The sequence below is a fragment of the Microplitis demolitor genome, chromosome 7, assembly GCF_026212275.2.
Source record: "Microplitis demolitor isolate Queensland-Clemson2020A chromosome 7, iyMicDemo2.1a, whole genome shotgun sequence".
NCBI lineage: Eukaryota > Metazoa > Arthropoda > Insecta > Hymenoptera > Braconidae > Microplitis > Microplitis demolitor.
Window position 1 is genome coordinate 3,853,904 of NC_068551.1, and position 16,273 is coordinate 3,870,176.

Genomic DNA, 16,273 nt, shown 5'->3' on the forward strand with positions numbered 1-16,273 from the left:
TTTTTTTTTTTTTTAAGTAAAAAAAAAACGCGTGGCTCAGGACAATTAAAGATTTTTCAATACAGTCGCGGTTTTTTCTAAATATCTCATGAAATATGTAGATTTAAGGAAAAAACCATAAGAACTATTTTGTAGGAAATTAAATTCTCTACAAAAAGGTTCTGATTCATTTTTTTCATAAGATGTGTATTTATGAAGATATTTTAAAAAAACTTTTTGTAGATCTTGAATTGAGCGTTTTAAGGTTTACAAATTTTGAAAATGATAGTTTTCTAAGTGTGTAAAAACTATGAAAAGTATAAATGATTGATATGTTACGAGTTACGAAGTCTATATTTAAGAAAAATCATTATTTTTTACATTTAACATTCGTAAACTTTTAAATGTTCAATTGATAAGATCTAAAAAAGTTTTTTTTAAATATCTTTGTAAATACGCATTTTACAAAAAAAATGTACAAGACTTTTTTTGTAGAGAATTTAATTTCCTATAAAATTGTTCCTATGATTTTTTCCATAAATCTGCATATTTCATGAGATATTTCAAAAAAACCGCGATTGTAAAAAAAAATGAACTTTGATCGTTCTGAGCCACGTGTTTTTTTTTTATTTAAAAAGAAATCTAAATTCCCCAGGTATTTTTTCACTAGAAGTTTTTTATGAGGCTGATAAAATGAAATTTTTAACGAGCACCCTAGTACTCAGTGTGTGTTACCTACGAAAAAAATTAAAACTTATTTTAAATAATAATCATAAATTAACGTAATTGGTATAAAAAACGTGTAAAGCTCATTAGTGCTCTCTTAATTATTAAACTGTTTTGTTTCATTTATTTTTTGTAATTAAAATTTTTTAATTTAATTTACATTTCATTTTTTTTTAATTTTATAATCCAACAAACGAATTAAATTTTATAGTAAAAAAAAAAACTGTACAGTGATTAAATGCTGCCAATAATGCCTGTGACGATCCCACGCGTTTTTTGAAAATATGATTTTTTTTTAAATTATACGGATAGTCGTGAAGAAAATAATAATTATTATAATTATAGAGAAAATAAAGTAAATAAATAAATCAGCATAACAATGAATATATTCCGGGACGCCAGACATACTAATGATACAAAGCAAATTGCCTTTATATAATTACAAAGACATGTTGCCTTTTATAAAAAAAAAAATAATAATAAATAACTAAAAAGAACAAATATTAAAAAAAAAAACAAAATCCTTTATACGTATCACGATAATACTCTCATTGTCTCATCGTCAGTACTTAAAAAAAAGAAAAAAAATATATGTCATGTTCCCTTGACCCAATTATATATTACTTTGAAACAATTAAGAGATTTCAATAAATTTTAATTATAAAAATAAAATAAAAAATATAAATGATAAATTTTAATACGCAAATATTTGGAAGCGATATATTACTACGTGTATTTGAATAAATTATATTATATAAATCTAAATTTAAATATAAATATAAATACAAATCTAAACTAAATTAATGAAAAGAAAAATGCGTGTGAATGTAACAGACCAGTCAATTTTTAAATTGTTAATAAATAGAGTAAATAATTAAAAAAATAAAATTTGAAAAAAATCGGCATTTCAAAAATTTTGAAATTAATAAGTGCATTTTTTATAAATTTTTTTTTTTTTAATTATTTACTCTATTTATTTATAATTTTAAATTTGTATGTCTGCTACATTCACAATGAGTGTGAATGTAGCAGAGAAGCCAATTTATAAATTTATAATAAATATATAAATTTAGTAAAATAATAAAATTTAAAAAAATGCGCCAATAGATTTGTCATTGATCTAAACACGCATTTTTTTATTTTTATTCTACTGACATTCTATTTATTTATTCAAAAATTTTTAAAATTGACGTTACATTCGCTCATAAAAAAAAAAAAAAAAAAAATTAATTATAATAATGATAAAAAAAAACAGTACAATTGACGAAGCAAGTACCTACATCAATATAAGCAACTTTTATTAATTGAATCCAAAAATATGAAATTTTTAAATATTTGTAATACACGGTATAAATTTTTAAACATACAAACAAAAACAATTATTTAATACAAAATTTTTTTAGGTTCATTATATATATTTATATATGATTGATCACATTACTATTTAAATATTATAACAGATAAGACTTTATCATATAAATAGGCTACATAATTATTTGTAAAATGTGAAAATATTATTATTATTATAATTATTAATATTAATATTATTATTATTATTATTATATAAATTTGACATTAAGGAACTCTAATGTAACGTTCTGTGATTCGTTGTTTCTAGGTGAAATTTAATAAAAACAATACTGTATCATATCGTACTTATTTTTATTAATTAATTACATATATGTATATATATGTTTATTTTATCTTTCATAATTTAATCCTCATAAATTATTTAACATATTTAGTTATCAGTTATTACTATATTTTTAAATATATCAGGAAGACTTATGACATATCCGTTGATAAAATCTTTAGATTAATATTTTTTATCAAAATATATAAATAAATAAAAGTTATCAGCTGTACTTAACGGCACTGTGCACAATAACAATTATTTTACTTTTTAAATTGTTTATTGTTAATTAATTATTAGTGTCTATTAATATACTTGATATTTATTTCATAGTAATAACAATAAAAGCTATTTTTATTTTTTGTATTGATTTTAATTTCCTGTTTTAAAAAATTTAAGTTGAAAACAGGAAATAACACGGTATCGAAAAATATCATAATTTTAAACTCATTCTAATGATAATTAATTTTTTTTTTATACTTTTGATAAGATTAGAAAGTCGATATATTTAAAAAAATTTTATGTTCATAATTATTAATAATAATAATATTTTCAAATTTGATAAATTTGTATACGTCATAATTATTTTCCAATTTATTTATTTATTTATTTATTTCCCGATTCCCTATATAATTTCTTAGTAATGTAGGAAAATTTTTGTCTTGGCATGAGGAAAACCTACCAAAAAAATCCATGTATAAGAATTCAGTCTAGATTCCTATATAAATTTCCTACAAAGAAATCCAAGTATCTTAGTTCCTATGTCAAGTTCCTATATGGGAATCTAGATAACCACAGCTTCCTATGTGGGTTTCTTATGTGGAATTCCCATATGGAGATACTCATGGTTTCCTAGATGAATTTTTATATAAATCCACACACTCCTATATTAATTCTTACCCTATTAAAAAAATCCATGTGGGATCGCATGGGAATCCATAGGCTTCCATATAGAAATTTATGAAGTTATGTAAGAATCCATAGGAAAATATCGGGGTGTATAGATTTATATAAGAATCCATGTAGGAAACCATGGGTATCTGGATTTCTACATGGAAAATCCATATACACTCTGAAGGGGAGTGAATACAGATTTAAATAAAATCCGTAATCACTTCGACTTTATCCCAATTTTTCACAGTGTAGGAAATTGTAGGTACCTGGATTTTCATGTGAAAACTTCACATAGGAAACAGGGTACCTGGTTTCCCATAAAGGAACTTGAATGTATGGATTTTTTTGTGGGAAACACATATAGGAATCGGGGTTTCTATAAAATCCAGGGTGTCTGGATTTCTATATATGACTAAAAGAACAAATTAAGATTCTTATAGTAAACCATACGGGAATCCTTCCGAAACGCCATAAAAGAACCCTTATAAGAATCAACGCTGGATTCCCATATGGATTTTTTTATAATTACTCATTAAAATTCGTACTTTTGAAACCTCACAAATTTCTTACACTTAATGAACACAGCCCCGCCTTTAATCATTGATATAAATTTAAAATTCAATCCAATTATTTTTAATTTTTCATTCCCAGGTAAGTTTAATTTAAAATATCACAATAAATGTGCAATTAAATTCAAAATCAACCAATTAATTATTTTTTCATCAAGTTTCATTAACTAGTATCCAATTTTGGTGTCAGGTAATTAAAAGCTGACATGAATCTAAATAAAAATGTCATTAAATTAATTTTTTTAAATGCCCTAGAGCTATGATGTCGCAAGTACTTTAAATTTCAAAATTTCCCGGTCAAAGCGGCCATTTTAGGATAAACTAACACTAGTGCACACACACATTTATGTCTACAATTTATTTACATTCATAGAAGACATTAAGTGGTGGCGTGAGCATCAGTTTTAATTTTACCAGTGAGTCAGTACTCAGTAATTTCACAGAATTCATCGAGAATTGACGTTAATCAAGAGTAAGTGTTTTAAATAATTAAATAACAATTATTATTAAGTAACAACAATTGATAAAAATAATATATAAATATATATAGATATATGTATTGGTAAAAAATAATTTATATATAATTTTAGAAGTGAATTAAGCGATTGCGCAGTGAAAAAAACAGTTTATTGATTACCGTTACTAAATATCTGACCCGTAAGTTTCTTTGCCACACCCGGCAGCCATTTTGGGCTTATCCTGTTTCTTGGGTGTTGATAATCACCAACAATGGATCAAATAACTCCGAAAGAAGTCAGGATTCTTGAGAATCCGGAAGACATACAGGAAAGACGTGAACAGGTGCTTGGAAGATATGCTAATTTTAAATCAGAGGCACGCAGCAAACGTGACAAGCTCGAGGACTCCCGTCGTTTTCAGGTACGTCATATTTTTATTATTAATTGATATTAATTTATTTGTCCTACATTTTAATCATCAATTATATTGATTATGAAATAATCAGATTTAATTTATAAATCATTTATATTTAATTATTTATGATTCTGAAGTTATCTGACGTCTAATAATTTTTGGAGTTTCTTTTAAAATTATTAATGATAAAAAAAAAATATTTGAAAAAATTGCACCTGTAGTTTTTAAAATTTTCTACACGTGCATTTTGTTAGTTTTTTTTTTTGAGCTGATTTGGAAAAAAAAAAATCCAAAAATTGTTAAGTGTTTACCAATTTCAAAATCATAGAAGTTAACAATTAGAAATTTTTGAATTTTCTTTTCAACAATTAAATTAAAAAAACTAAAAATATGCACATGTAGAAAATTTTAAAGACTACAGGTGCAATTTTTTCAATTATTTTTTTTTTTTTTTTCATAATTTATCTAAAAAAAAAAAAGAATTCAAAAATTATTATACATCGGTTAATTTCATTATCATTAATTATTTAATTATTTTTCTAGTATTTTAAACGAGATGCGGACGAACTCGAAGGCTGGATCTATGAGAAACTACAAGCAGCTTCCGATGAAAATTACAAGGATCCAACAAACTTGCAAGCAAAAATTCAAAAGCACCAAGCATTTGAAGCTGAAGTTGCCGCGCATTCAAATGCGATCGTACTACTTGATAACACTGGATCTGAAATGATTGCGCAGCATCACTTCTCCAGCGACATGATTCGTAAGCGACTTGAAGAACTCCATCGTCTCTGGGAGTTGCTGCTGACTAGACTCGCCGACAAGGGTTTGAAACTCCAGCAAGCGCTAGTTCTGGTCCAATTTATACGGCATTGCGATGAAGTTATGTTCTGGATCAAAGACAAAGAAGCTTTTGTGACCACAGATGAATTCGGGCATGATCTTGAACACGTCGAAGTGCTTCAGAGAAAGTTTGATGAGTTTCAGAAAGACGTTGCCAGCCAGGAGTACAGAGTCACTGAAGTAAACGAGCTGGCTGATAAATTATTGCTTGATGGACATCCAGAGCGTGACACAATACTGAGTAGAAAGGAAGAGTTGAATGAATCCTGGCAGAGATTGAAGCAGTTGGCGATTTTACGTCAAGAAAAATTATTCGGAGCTCACGAGATCCAACGATTCAATCGTGATGCCGACGAAACCATGACTTGGATCGCTGAGAAAGACGTTGTCCTGTCATCAGATGACTTTGGTCGTGATCTTGCGAGTGTCCAGACACTCCAGCGTAAGCATGAAGGTATTGAACGTGATCTGGCAGCTTTGGAAGACAAAGTCGCGACACTGGGAGCCGAAGCTGATCGTTTAGCGGGGATTCATCAGGTTGATCATTCGCAGCAGATTCAAGCCAAGCGCGCAGAGATCGTCCAGTCATGGGAAAGTTTGACAGCTAAAGCTAAAGAACGTCGGTTAAAATTGGACGAGTCTTATTATCTCCATCGCTTCCTTGCTGATTACCGGGACCTCGTGTCCTGGATGAATGACATGCGTGCTATAATTTCAGCAGACGAGCTTGCCAAGGATGTAGCTGGTGCTGAAGCTCTTCTTGAACGTCACCAAGAGCACAAGGGAGAAATAGACGCTCGCGCTGATAGTTTTGATGCCGCTACACTCGCTGGTAATCAATTGCTCGAGCGTAAGCACTACGCAGCTGAAGAAGTCGCACGTAAATTGACTTCTCTTGCTGAAGACAAGTCATCTCTGCTAACTCTGTGGGAAAAAAGACGAATTCTTTATGAACAGTGCATGGATCTTCAGTTATTTTACCGAGACACCGAGCAAGCTGATGCCTGGATGGCTAAACAAGAAGCTTTTCTCGCCAATGAAGATCTTGGTGACTCTCTTGACAGCGTAGAGGCTCTGATTAAAAAGCACGAGGACTTTGACAAGTCTCTAGCTGCTCAAGAGGAAAAAATCAAAGCTCTTGATGAGTTTGCCGGTAAATTAATTGAAGGCGAGCACTATGCCGCTGATGATGTTGCTCAGCGCCGTCAGCTTTTGCTTGAACGTCGCGCTGTTTTACTTGAAAAATCAGCACAGAGACGCCGCCGTCTTGAAGACGCATACAAACTACAGCAGTTTGAGCGCGACTGCGACGAAACTAAAGGATGGGTCAATGAAAAATTGAAATTCGCTACCGATGACAGCTATCTCGACCCTACAAATTTGAATGGCAAAGTCCAGAAGCACCAGAACTTTGAGCAAGAGCTCAATGCCAATAAAACACGAATGGAGGAAATGGTATCGACTGGCCAAGAGCTTATTGACAGCGACCACTACGCTAGTGACCGCATCCGCGCTCGTACTGACGAAATCGTCGGGCTCTGGGAAAGTCTCACCAAAGCTTCTGAGAAAAAAGGAACGAAACTCCAAGAAGCTTCACAGCAACAGCAATTCAATCGCACCGTCGAAGACATCGAGCTCTGGTTGTCCGAAGTCGAGGGTCAGTTGATGTCCGAAGACTATGGAAAAGATTTGACCAGTGTACAAAATCTCCAAAAGAAACACGCTCTGCTGGAAGCTGATGTTGGATCCCATGCTGACAGGATCGAAAGTATCACCCAAGCTGCCGAGCAGTTTGTCAGCACTGGTCACTTTGATGCAGACAATATTCGCACTAAGCAGCAGCAACTGCAAGGACGTTACTCGGCGCTTCAGCGGCCAATGAGCATCCGTAAGCAACGACTGTTAGATTCTCTTCAAGTCCAACAATTATTCCGCGATATTGAAGATGAGGAGGCATGGATCCGTGAAAAAGAACCAGTCGCAGCAAGTACCAACCGCGGCCGTGATTTAATTGGGGTCCAGAATCTCCAAAAGAAACATCAAGCAGTTCTAGCAGAGATAAACAATCACGAACCAAGAGTGGCTGCTGTTTGTCAAGCTGGGTCACGAATGCTGCAAGACGGTCACTTTGCTGCTGAGGAAATAAGCCAACGCTTGGCTGCTCTTGATGAACACTGGGGTCAATTGAAAGAAAAAGCGCGCCAACGTAAAGTTGATTTGGATGATTCGCTTCAAGCTCATCAGTATTTCGCTGATGCCAATGAAGCCGAGTCTTGGATGAAGGAAAAACGTCCGATTGTCCTGAACTCGGACTATGGAAAGGACGAGGACAGCTCTGAAGCTCTGTTGAAAAAGCACGAAGCGCTTGTAAGTGACTTGGAAGCTTTTGCAAGCACTATTGCTGCTCTGAGAGAACAAGCTGCTGCTTGCAGACAGCAGGAGACTCCAACTGTCGAGATTGCTGGCAAAGAATGTGTCGTTGCTCTTTATGACTACGCCGAGAAGTCGCCGCGTGAAGTTTCAATGAAGAAAGGAGACACTTTGACTCTGTTGAACTCCAATAACAAAGACTGGTGGAAAGTGGAAGTAAATGATCGCCAGGGTTTTGTTCCTGCTGCTTATGTCAAGCGAGTTGAGCCTGAAGCCGGGTTGAGTGCTTCTCAACAGAACTTGGCTCGCGAGCAGAGTTCCATTGCTGCCAGACAGGCTCAGATTCAAGCTCAGTATGATGATTTGCTTCAATTAGCACGCGAACGTCAGAATAAATTAAATGAAACTGCGAAAGCTTATGTTTTGGTGAGAGAAGCCGCGGAACTCGCAACTTGGATCAAGGACAAGGAAAATCATGCCCAGGTTCAAGATGTCGGTGAAGATCTGGAGCAAGTTGAAGTCATGCAGAAGAAGTTCGATGACTTCCAGGCTGATTTGAAGGCAAATGAAGTTCGATTGGCTGAGATGAATGAGATCGCGGTTCAGCTGATGAGTCTGGGTCAGACTGAGGCTGCTTTGAAGATCCACACGCAGATACAGGACTTGAATGAAAAGTGGACTAGTCTGCAGACACTCACTGCCGAGAGAGCGAGCCAGCTTGGATCTGCTCATGAGGTCCAGCGTTTCCACCGCGATGTTGATGAAACTAAGGACTGGATCCGTGAAAAAGACGCGGCATTGAACAATGATGACCTGGGTAAAGATTTACGAAGCGTTCAAGCTCTGCAGCGCAAACACGAAGGACTTGAGAGAGACTTGGCAGCTTTGGGTGACAAGATAAAACAATTAGATGAGATAGCCAATCGTTTGATGCAGTCACATCCTGATACTGCTGACCAGACTTACGTGAAGCAGAAAGAAATAAATGAGGAATGGACTCAGCTTACTGCCAAAGCTAATTCGCGTAAAGAAAAATTACTTGACTCTTATGATCTTCAACGTTTCCTCAGCGATTATCGTGACCTCATGGCCTGGATAAATTCAATGATGGGACTCGTTGCTTCCGAAGAATTAGCATCCGATGTAACTGGGGCTGAGGCACTTCTCGAACGTCACCAGGAACATCGAACAGAAATTGACGCACGTGCTGGAACTTTCCAAGCCTTTGAATTATTCGGCCAACAGCTTTTACAGTCGAGTCATTACGCCAGCATTGAAATTCAGGAGAAACTCGAATCAATGGCTGAGGCAAGACAAGAGTTAGAGAAAGCATGGATCCAGAGACGTATGCAACTGGACCAGAATCTTGAGCTTCAGCTTTTCTGCCGTGACTGCGAGCAAGCGGAAAACTGGATGAGTGCACGTGAGGCATTTTTGAGCAGCGCCGATGCTGTTGACAGCAGTGACAATGTGGAGGCGCTCATCAAGAAGCACGAGGACTTTGACAAGGCGATAAATGCTCATGAAGAAAAAATAGCTGCGCTTCAAACTCTTGCTGATCAATTGATCGCCGCTGAGCATTACGCAGCCAAGCCTATTGACGATCGTCGTTGCCAAGTCTTGGATCGCTGGAGACATCTTAAGGACGCTCTTATTGAAAAGAGATCTAAGTTAGGGGAGTCACAGACTCTTCAACAATTTTCACGTGACGCCGATGAAATGGAGAACTGGATCGCTGAGAAATTGCAGCTCGCTACTGAAGAAAATTACAAAGATCCAGCTAATATTCAATCTAAGCACCAGAAACATCAAGCATTCGAAGCTGAATTAGCAGCAAATGCCGACCGTATTCAGTCTGTGTTAGCAATGGGTGGAAACTTGATCGAGAAGCATCAGTGCGCTGGATCTGAAGACGCTGTACAAAAACGTCTTGCCTCAATCGCCGATCAGTGGGAGTACTTGACCCAGAAGACAACTGAAAAGTCATTGAAACTGAAAGAAGCCAACAAACAACGCACGTACATAGCCGCAGTAAAAGATCTTGACTTCTGGCTTGGAGAAGTTGAGAGTCTACTGACCTCCGAAGATGCTGGTAAAGATCTTGCTTCAGTACAGAATTTAATGAAGAAACACCAGCTTGTTGAAGCAGATATCCAAGCACACGAGGAAAGAATAAAAGACATGAATGGTCAAGCTGACTCGCTAATTGAAAGCGGACAGTTCGATGCCGCTGGCATTCAAGAAAAGCGTCAGAGTATCAATGAACGTTACGAGAGAATTAGAAACTTGGCTGCGCACCGGCAAGCGCGACTTAATGAAGCCAACACTCTCCATCAATTCTTCCGCGATATCGCTGACGAAGAATCCTGGATCAAAGAGAAAAAATTATTGGTCGGCTCCGATGATTACGGCCGTGATTTAACTGGAGTACAAAACCTCAAAAAGAAGCACAAGAGATTGGAAGCAGAGTTAGCCAGCCACGAGCCAGCTATTCAAGCTGTGCAGGAAGCAGGAGAAAAACTGATGGACGTTTCCAATCTTGGTGTTCCGGAAATAGAACAGCGATTGAAGCTTTTGAACCAAGCTTGGGCGGAATTGAAACAATTGGCAGCAAATAGAGGTCAAAAGCTTGATGAATCATTGACTTATCAACAATTCCTTGCTAAAGTTGAGGAAGAGGAGGCTTGGATCACTGAAAAGCAGCAGCTTTTGTCTGTCGAAGACTATGGAGACACAATGGCTGCTGTCCAGGGTCTGTTGAAAAAACACGACGCCTTTGAAACCGATTTTGCTGCTCACAGTGAACGTTGCAAAGAAACTTGTGATGCTGGAGAGGCATTAATTAAAGCTGGTAATCATCGTGCTGACGCTATTGGACAGCGTTGCAATCAACTGCGTAATAAACTTGAACAACTTGGTGGTCTTGCTGCTAAACGCAAGACTCGTCTTAATGACAACTCAGCTTACTTGCAGTTCATGTGGAAAGCGGACGTTGTCGAATCATGGATCGCTGATAAAGAAACTCACGTACGATCTGAAGAGTTCGGTCGCGATTTGTCTACTGTCCAGACTCTGCTTACCAAGCAGGAGACATTTGACGCCGGTCTCCATGCATTTGAACACGAGGGAATACAAAATATTACGACCCTGAAGGAGAGACTGGTTGACTCTGGACATGATCAAGCTGCAAGTATTCAAAAACGTCATGCTGACGTCATCACTCGCTGGCAAAAATTGTTGGCTGATTCCGACGCACGCAAGCAACGTCTTCTGCGCATGCAAGAGCAGTTCCGTCAGATTGAAGAACTTTATCTTACATTCGCTAAAAAAGCATCAGCATTTAACTCATGGTTCGAGAATGCTGAAGAAGATTTGACTGATCCAGTCCGCTGTAATAGCATTGAAGAAATTCGTGCTCTTCGTGAAGCTCATGCTCAATTCCAGGCCAGTCTCTCCTCAGCTGAGGCTGATTTCCAAGCCCTTGCTGCGCTTGACAGGCAGATAAAGAGCTTCAATGTCGGGCCAAATCCCTACACCTGGTTTACAATGGAAGCGCTTGAGGATACTTGGCGTAATCTACAAAAAATAATTAAAGAACGTGACGTTGAACTTGCCAAGGAGGCGACCCGTCAAGAGGAGAATGATAAATTGAGAAAAGAATTTGCTAAACATGCTAATGCATTCCATCAGTGGCTCGCAGAGACCCGTACCTCGATGATGGAGGGCTCGGGATCTCTAGAGCAACAACTTGAAGCGACCAAAAGAAAAACTCAGGAAGTACGGGCACGTAGACAGGATTTGAAAAAGATCGAGGATCTTGGTGCCACACTCGAGGAACATTTGATTCTTGACAACCGTTACACTGAGCACAGTACCGTCGGTTTAGCCCAGCAGTGGGATCAATTGGACCAGTTGGGCATGAGGATGCAGCACAACTTGGAGCAGCAAATCCAGGCACGTAATCAGTCCGGAGTATCCGAAGACGCTCTTAAGGAGTTCTCAATGATGTTTAAACACTTTGACAAAGACAAGAGTGGACGTTTGAATCACCAAGAATTCAAATCTTGCTTACGCGCTCTCGGTTACGACTTACCGATGGTTGAAGAAGGACAACCTGATCCAGAATTCGAAAACATTCTCGATATCGTCGACCCCAATCGCGATGGCTACGTCTCGTTGCAGGAGTACATGGCGTTTATGATAAGCAAAGAAACTGAAAATGTTCAGAGTTCTGAGGAAATCGAGAACGCATTCCGTGCTATCACCGCCGCAGATCGGCCTTACGTCACCAAAGAGGAACTTTATGCTGTAATTATTTTTAAATTTCATTTATTTTTAACAATTACAACATGGCCACAAAAAAATCATTTCAAAACTCCCTGATATTTCCCGGTTTTCCAGTAGTTTTTTACAGTTTTCTCTGATTCGAAAATTTTATTCGTATCATTAAGATATTTCAAGTTATTTTTTTAATTTTTATCGTCAATAATTCAATCTTATAATCAAATCATACGGGAAACCAAAAAAAAGTCAATAAAATGAATTAACACGGCCTACTTTCGATTATTCGATGTCAAAAATATGTAAGTTGGATATTTAATAAGAAATTTTATAATTAAAATCAATTCAAAGTACATTGGTCCTAAAAATTGAAGAATATTGAAAAAAAATTCAAAATTAAGTGATTTCTCCAGGTAACTCGAAGGAAAATGGTTCACAGCAAAAACAAAAAAAGCAAATCGTAGCTTCAAGTGTCTAGTTTTCTGATCTGGTCTTTAAATTTTTTTATTATCCACAGTTCCGGAGCAATCAAATTTATTGAAGCCCGTACACCATTTTTAAGACGAGCAAAAATTTGAAAAATTTTTTTTCGATGGTTTTCTTATGATTACTCCGGAGCTCTGCATAATAAAAAAAAATTTTTAAGACCAAATCTGAAAACTTGACACTTGAAGCTACAATTTGATTTTTTCTTTTTGTCGTATGAGCATTTTTCTCGAGTCACAGCCTAGAAAAAATGACTTAAAAATTTTGAATTTTCTTGACTAGTATTCTATTGAAAAATTTTCTGTCACAATTAAATTTCCGGATACTTTCCGAAATTCCCTGACATTTCCATATTTCCCGGTTTACGGCCGACCTGAATTATTATAATTACAAGCAATTGATATTCATTAAATTAATTAAAATTTTTATTTTTCAGAACCTCACTAAAGAGATGGCCGACTATTGCGTAGCCCGCATGAAACCATACGTCGATCCAAAAACCGAACGACCTATCACAGCAGCTCTAGATTACATCGATTTTACTCGCACACTTTTTCAAAATTAATAAATAAATATACAAATATATATTCAAATTCGAGTAATTCTCACTGCTTATTATATTATTAAATTAAATATTATATATTATGATCTTATATGACCTTTATTATTTTTTATTAATTGAGCTGTTAAAATTGAGTCAATAAAAATAACCGCTTGAATTTAAATAAATATCAAAGCAAGTAGAATTATTTTGTAAAAAATTTATTTCCTTATCTATTATATACAAAATAAGTTTATTTAGTTTTAGGCAAAAATCTATTGAGTGCCTGGCCATAGTTTTTGTCAACTTTTTTCTCAACTTTCTCCGCTTTCTTGATGCTCGGCAACGCTTCGATAGCTTTACGTTTCTCCAATTCCTTGAGAATCTTCTTGGTCTTGACGACTTTGGCAGTACCTCCTTTGCCTTTGGCCTTTGTCTTCCGTGGTTTGAAGTCAATAGTTTTCGGTTTAACGAAAGCCAGTTTATTCTTTGCTTCGACTTTACTTTTGAGCGTCGGCACGTCAACTTCAGCGATAGCTTCTGGATTGAGAGTAATAAATTCCGGTTGAATTTTATCAAGAAGACTCTTGACTTCTCTTTCATTCCTCTGTGCTTTTGTTTGAAACGGATTAACTTCCAGAGCATCAAAGTTTGCCTCCGCGCTGCCTGGTACCAAGATCGAAGTGAACGCTCTTTCACTACCGACACCCAGGACATCTTCGAACGGACAAAATTGCATTCCTGATACACTCCAAGAGGATCTGTGGGTCAGATAACGTTTCATGTTGCCAGTGGATTCATTGAAAACTTCGACAACGTTGCCAGTGGACACTGCAAGCATTCCCTTTTGACTGTAAGCCAAATTGTCTGCTGGTGAACGGAGCATCACGTTGTGAACTGGACCAGTTAGCTGACGCGCATCCCAAATTTTTAATGAACGGTCTGGGCAACTTGTCGCCATATAAGTTCCATAAGGATGGACAGCACAGCCGATAATACTTTGCCCGTGACAGAGCATTCTGACCAAAGGTTCTTGGACATTTGGTGACCACATTGACACAACTCCTTTAGAGTTTCCGACACACAACAGCGCGTTAGTCGGGTTCTGTGTCATAACTCTGATTTTGCCGACCTTGGTATTGTAACGTTTCAGTAATACTCCGGTAGAAACATCAACCCAGGCCAAATTACCGTCACTGGACCCGCTGGCGAGTAAAAAGTGATACGGCAAGAATTCTAATTTGGTGACTTTGTTCATTCTTTTGAGACAGTGGATTTCTATGCCCTGATTATCGTAGACGTAGACCCAATCTTTTTGAGCGACGGCAAACATCGTTTCCTGGTGGAACCAGGAGACGTCATGCACCGACTCCATGACATTCATTTCACAAGACAGTTTCTTGGTGACCCAATCGAAGGCAGCAACGTGACCCATTTTGCCACCCAGCAACAAATGCCGCCCGTTCTTCGTGTACTTCAAACAATAAGGGCCGAAGTCTAGGTCCAAATTGAAGTGTTTCGTCGCGGAAGTTATGTCCACGTTAGCGGCTATCTGACTCTGTCGGAACTGGGTCGTCGTTTCCCCGGCATCTGTTTCCAGGAAACCTCCGGATTCTGTCAGAAGTAACTCAGCTCTTGCGGTGTCTTCCGCGGTTTTTTCAATCAATTTTTCTCGTTTTCGTAATCGTGCGATATTATACTTGTTTTTTATTTTTGTTTTGCTACGACGTAACTCTACTCCACTTCCTCGGTGGTATTTTTTCAAGACTTCTTTATTTATTGGAGGTTTTCCTGGGTATTTGACTTCTCTCATTTCTATTAAATTTAATAAATAATTTTTGATAAAAATAAATATATCGAGATAAATTTAAGTAAATTAATTTAATTTTAAATTTCACTACTTACTTTTTTTATCAGCCATATTTTCTTGTTTAATATTTAACTTTAAATATAAATTTTATTTAATTTAATAATCAAAAAAATAAAAACACGTGTGACTATTTTACAACTTAGGTTAAGTTATTGATTTATATCATTTATATACACACGTCTCGGAGAGAGAAGGAACTTCGGAAATTGTTCCACTACTGAATTTTTGTAAACTGCGCATGCGTAACAAAGTGAGGGAATTATCAGTACATAGCTCGGAATGCACTCTTATTAATTAGTCTCATTACTTGCGCGGTAAATTCAAATATTTGTAAAATAAATTATAAGAAATTGGAAAAAAATAAAAAATTTTGTCAAAATAAAATGGCGATAGAATATGATGAAAATATTTAAAAAATTAAAAAAAAATTACTTGATTGTTTGAACAAACCTTGGTGGAGAAATAATGTGCAGAAGGGTATCCTAATACACTTGGAGATTTGAATTAAATTGCTCCAAGTGTATTGCAGCTAAAAACGTCACTTAACTGCTATTTCTCACCAGACGATGCCAGATGATTGGGCTCAGGAACTTGGAAGGTATCAGCATCAGCCACCAGCAACACTTCACTATAGCACAGAACACTTGACACTTTACACTAGCACTAAACACTAACTACACCACAAATACTTTGCACAATTTAAATTAATAAAAGATAAATTTAACAATCACTGCACAATTTTACGCGACATAACTGTAACTCTGTGTTCCGATTCAAACGTAAAGAAGGATCTAGACTACTACTGCTATTGTCGATGATACTAACTGCCGCTATCGAACCGTCAGTTGATTACAAAGCAATCGATTTTGCGATTCATTCGACTGTTCCCCCCCACTTTAGCTAAAATTTGAACGTTGACTACAGCGACGCACAACAGCGACGCGCTGTAACGCCAACGGCGCGAAATTTAATAATTCTATTAAAATTCATTTGTGTCAATAATTATATTAATTTGACTAAAAAATATGCTCTAAATTTTTTATTTTTCATTGATAATTTGTTAATTATTCTTATGACTCTTGCGGTAAATTTATATATTCGAAAAATGAATTATTAGAAATTGAGGAAAAGTTAAAAATCTTATCAGAATAAAATGGCGGCAGAATATGTTATAAAAAATTTTTAAATATTAAAAAAAAAACACTTGA

At 36.0% G+C, this 16,273-nt stretch overlaps 2 protein-coding genes across 2 annotated transcripts; one reads left to right on the top strand and one right to left on the bottom strand.

The window, feature by feature from the left end:
- The first annotated feature begins 4,191 nt into the window (after positions 1–4,191).
- Positions 4,192–13,394, top strand: LOC103577049 (spectrin alpha chain). Its single transcript, XM_008557530.2, has 4 exons — positions 4,192–4,273; positions 4,392–4,680; positions 5,218–12,195; positions 13,091–13,394. The coding sequence occupies exons 2-4, from the start codon at positions 4,531–4,533 to the stop codon at positions 13,217–13,219; spliced, it is 7,257 nt and encodes a 2,418-aa protein (XP_008555752.1). The 5' UTR covers positions 4,192–4,273; positions 4,392–4,530; the 3' UTR covers positions 13,220–13,394.
- Positions 13,395–13,400: 6 nt separating this feature from the next.
- Positions 13,401–15,264, bottom strand: LOC103577050 (WD repeat-containing protein 46). The gene is made up of 2 exons (XM_008557531.3): positions 15,101–15,264; positions 13,401–15,010 (listed from the first exon to the last, which is right to left on the bottom strand). The coding sequence occupies exons 1-2, from the start codon at positions 15,114–15,116 to the stop codon at positions 13,449–13,451; spliced, it is 1,578 nt and encodes a 525-aa protein (XP_008555753.1). The 5' UTR covers positions 15,117–15,264; the 3' UTR covers positions 13,401–13,448.
- Between the last annotated feature and the right edge of the window lie 1,009 nt (positions 15,265–16,273).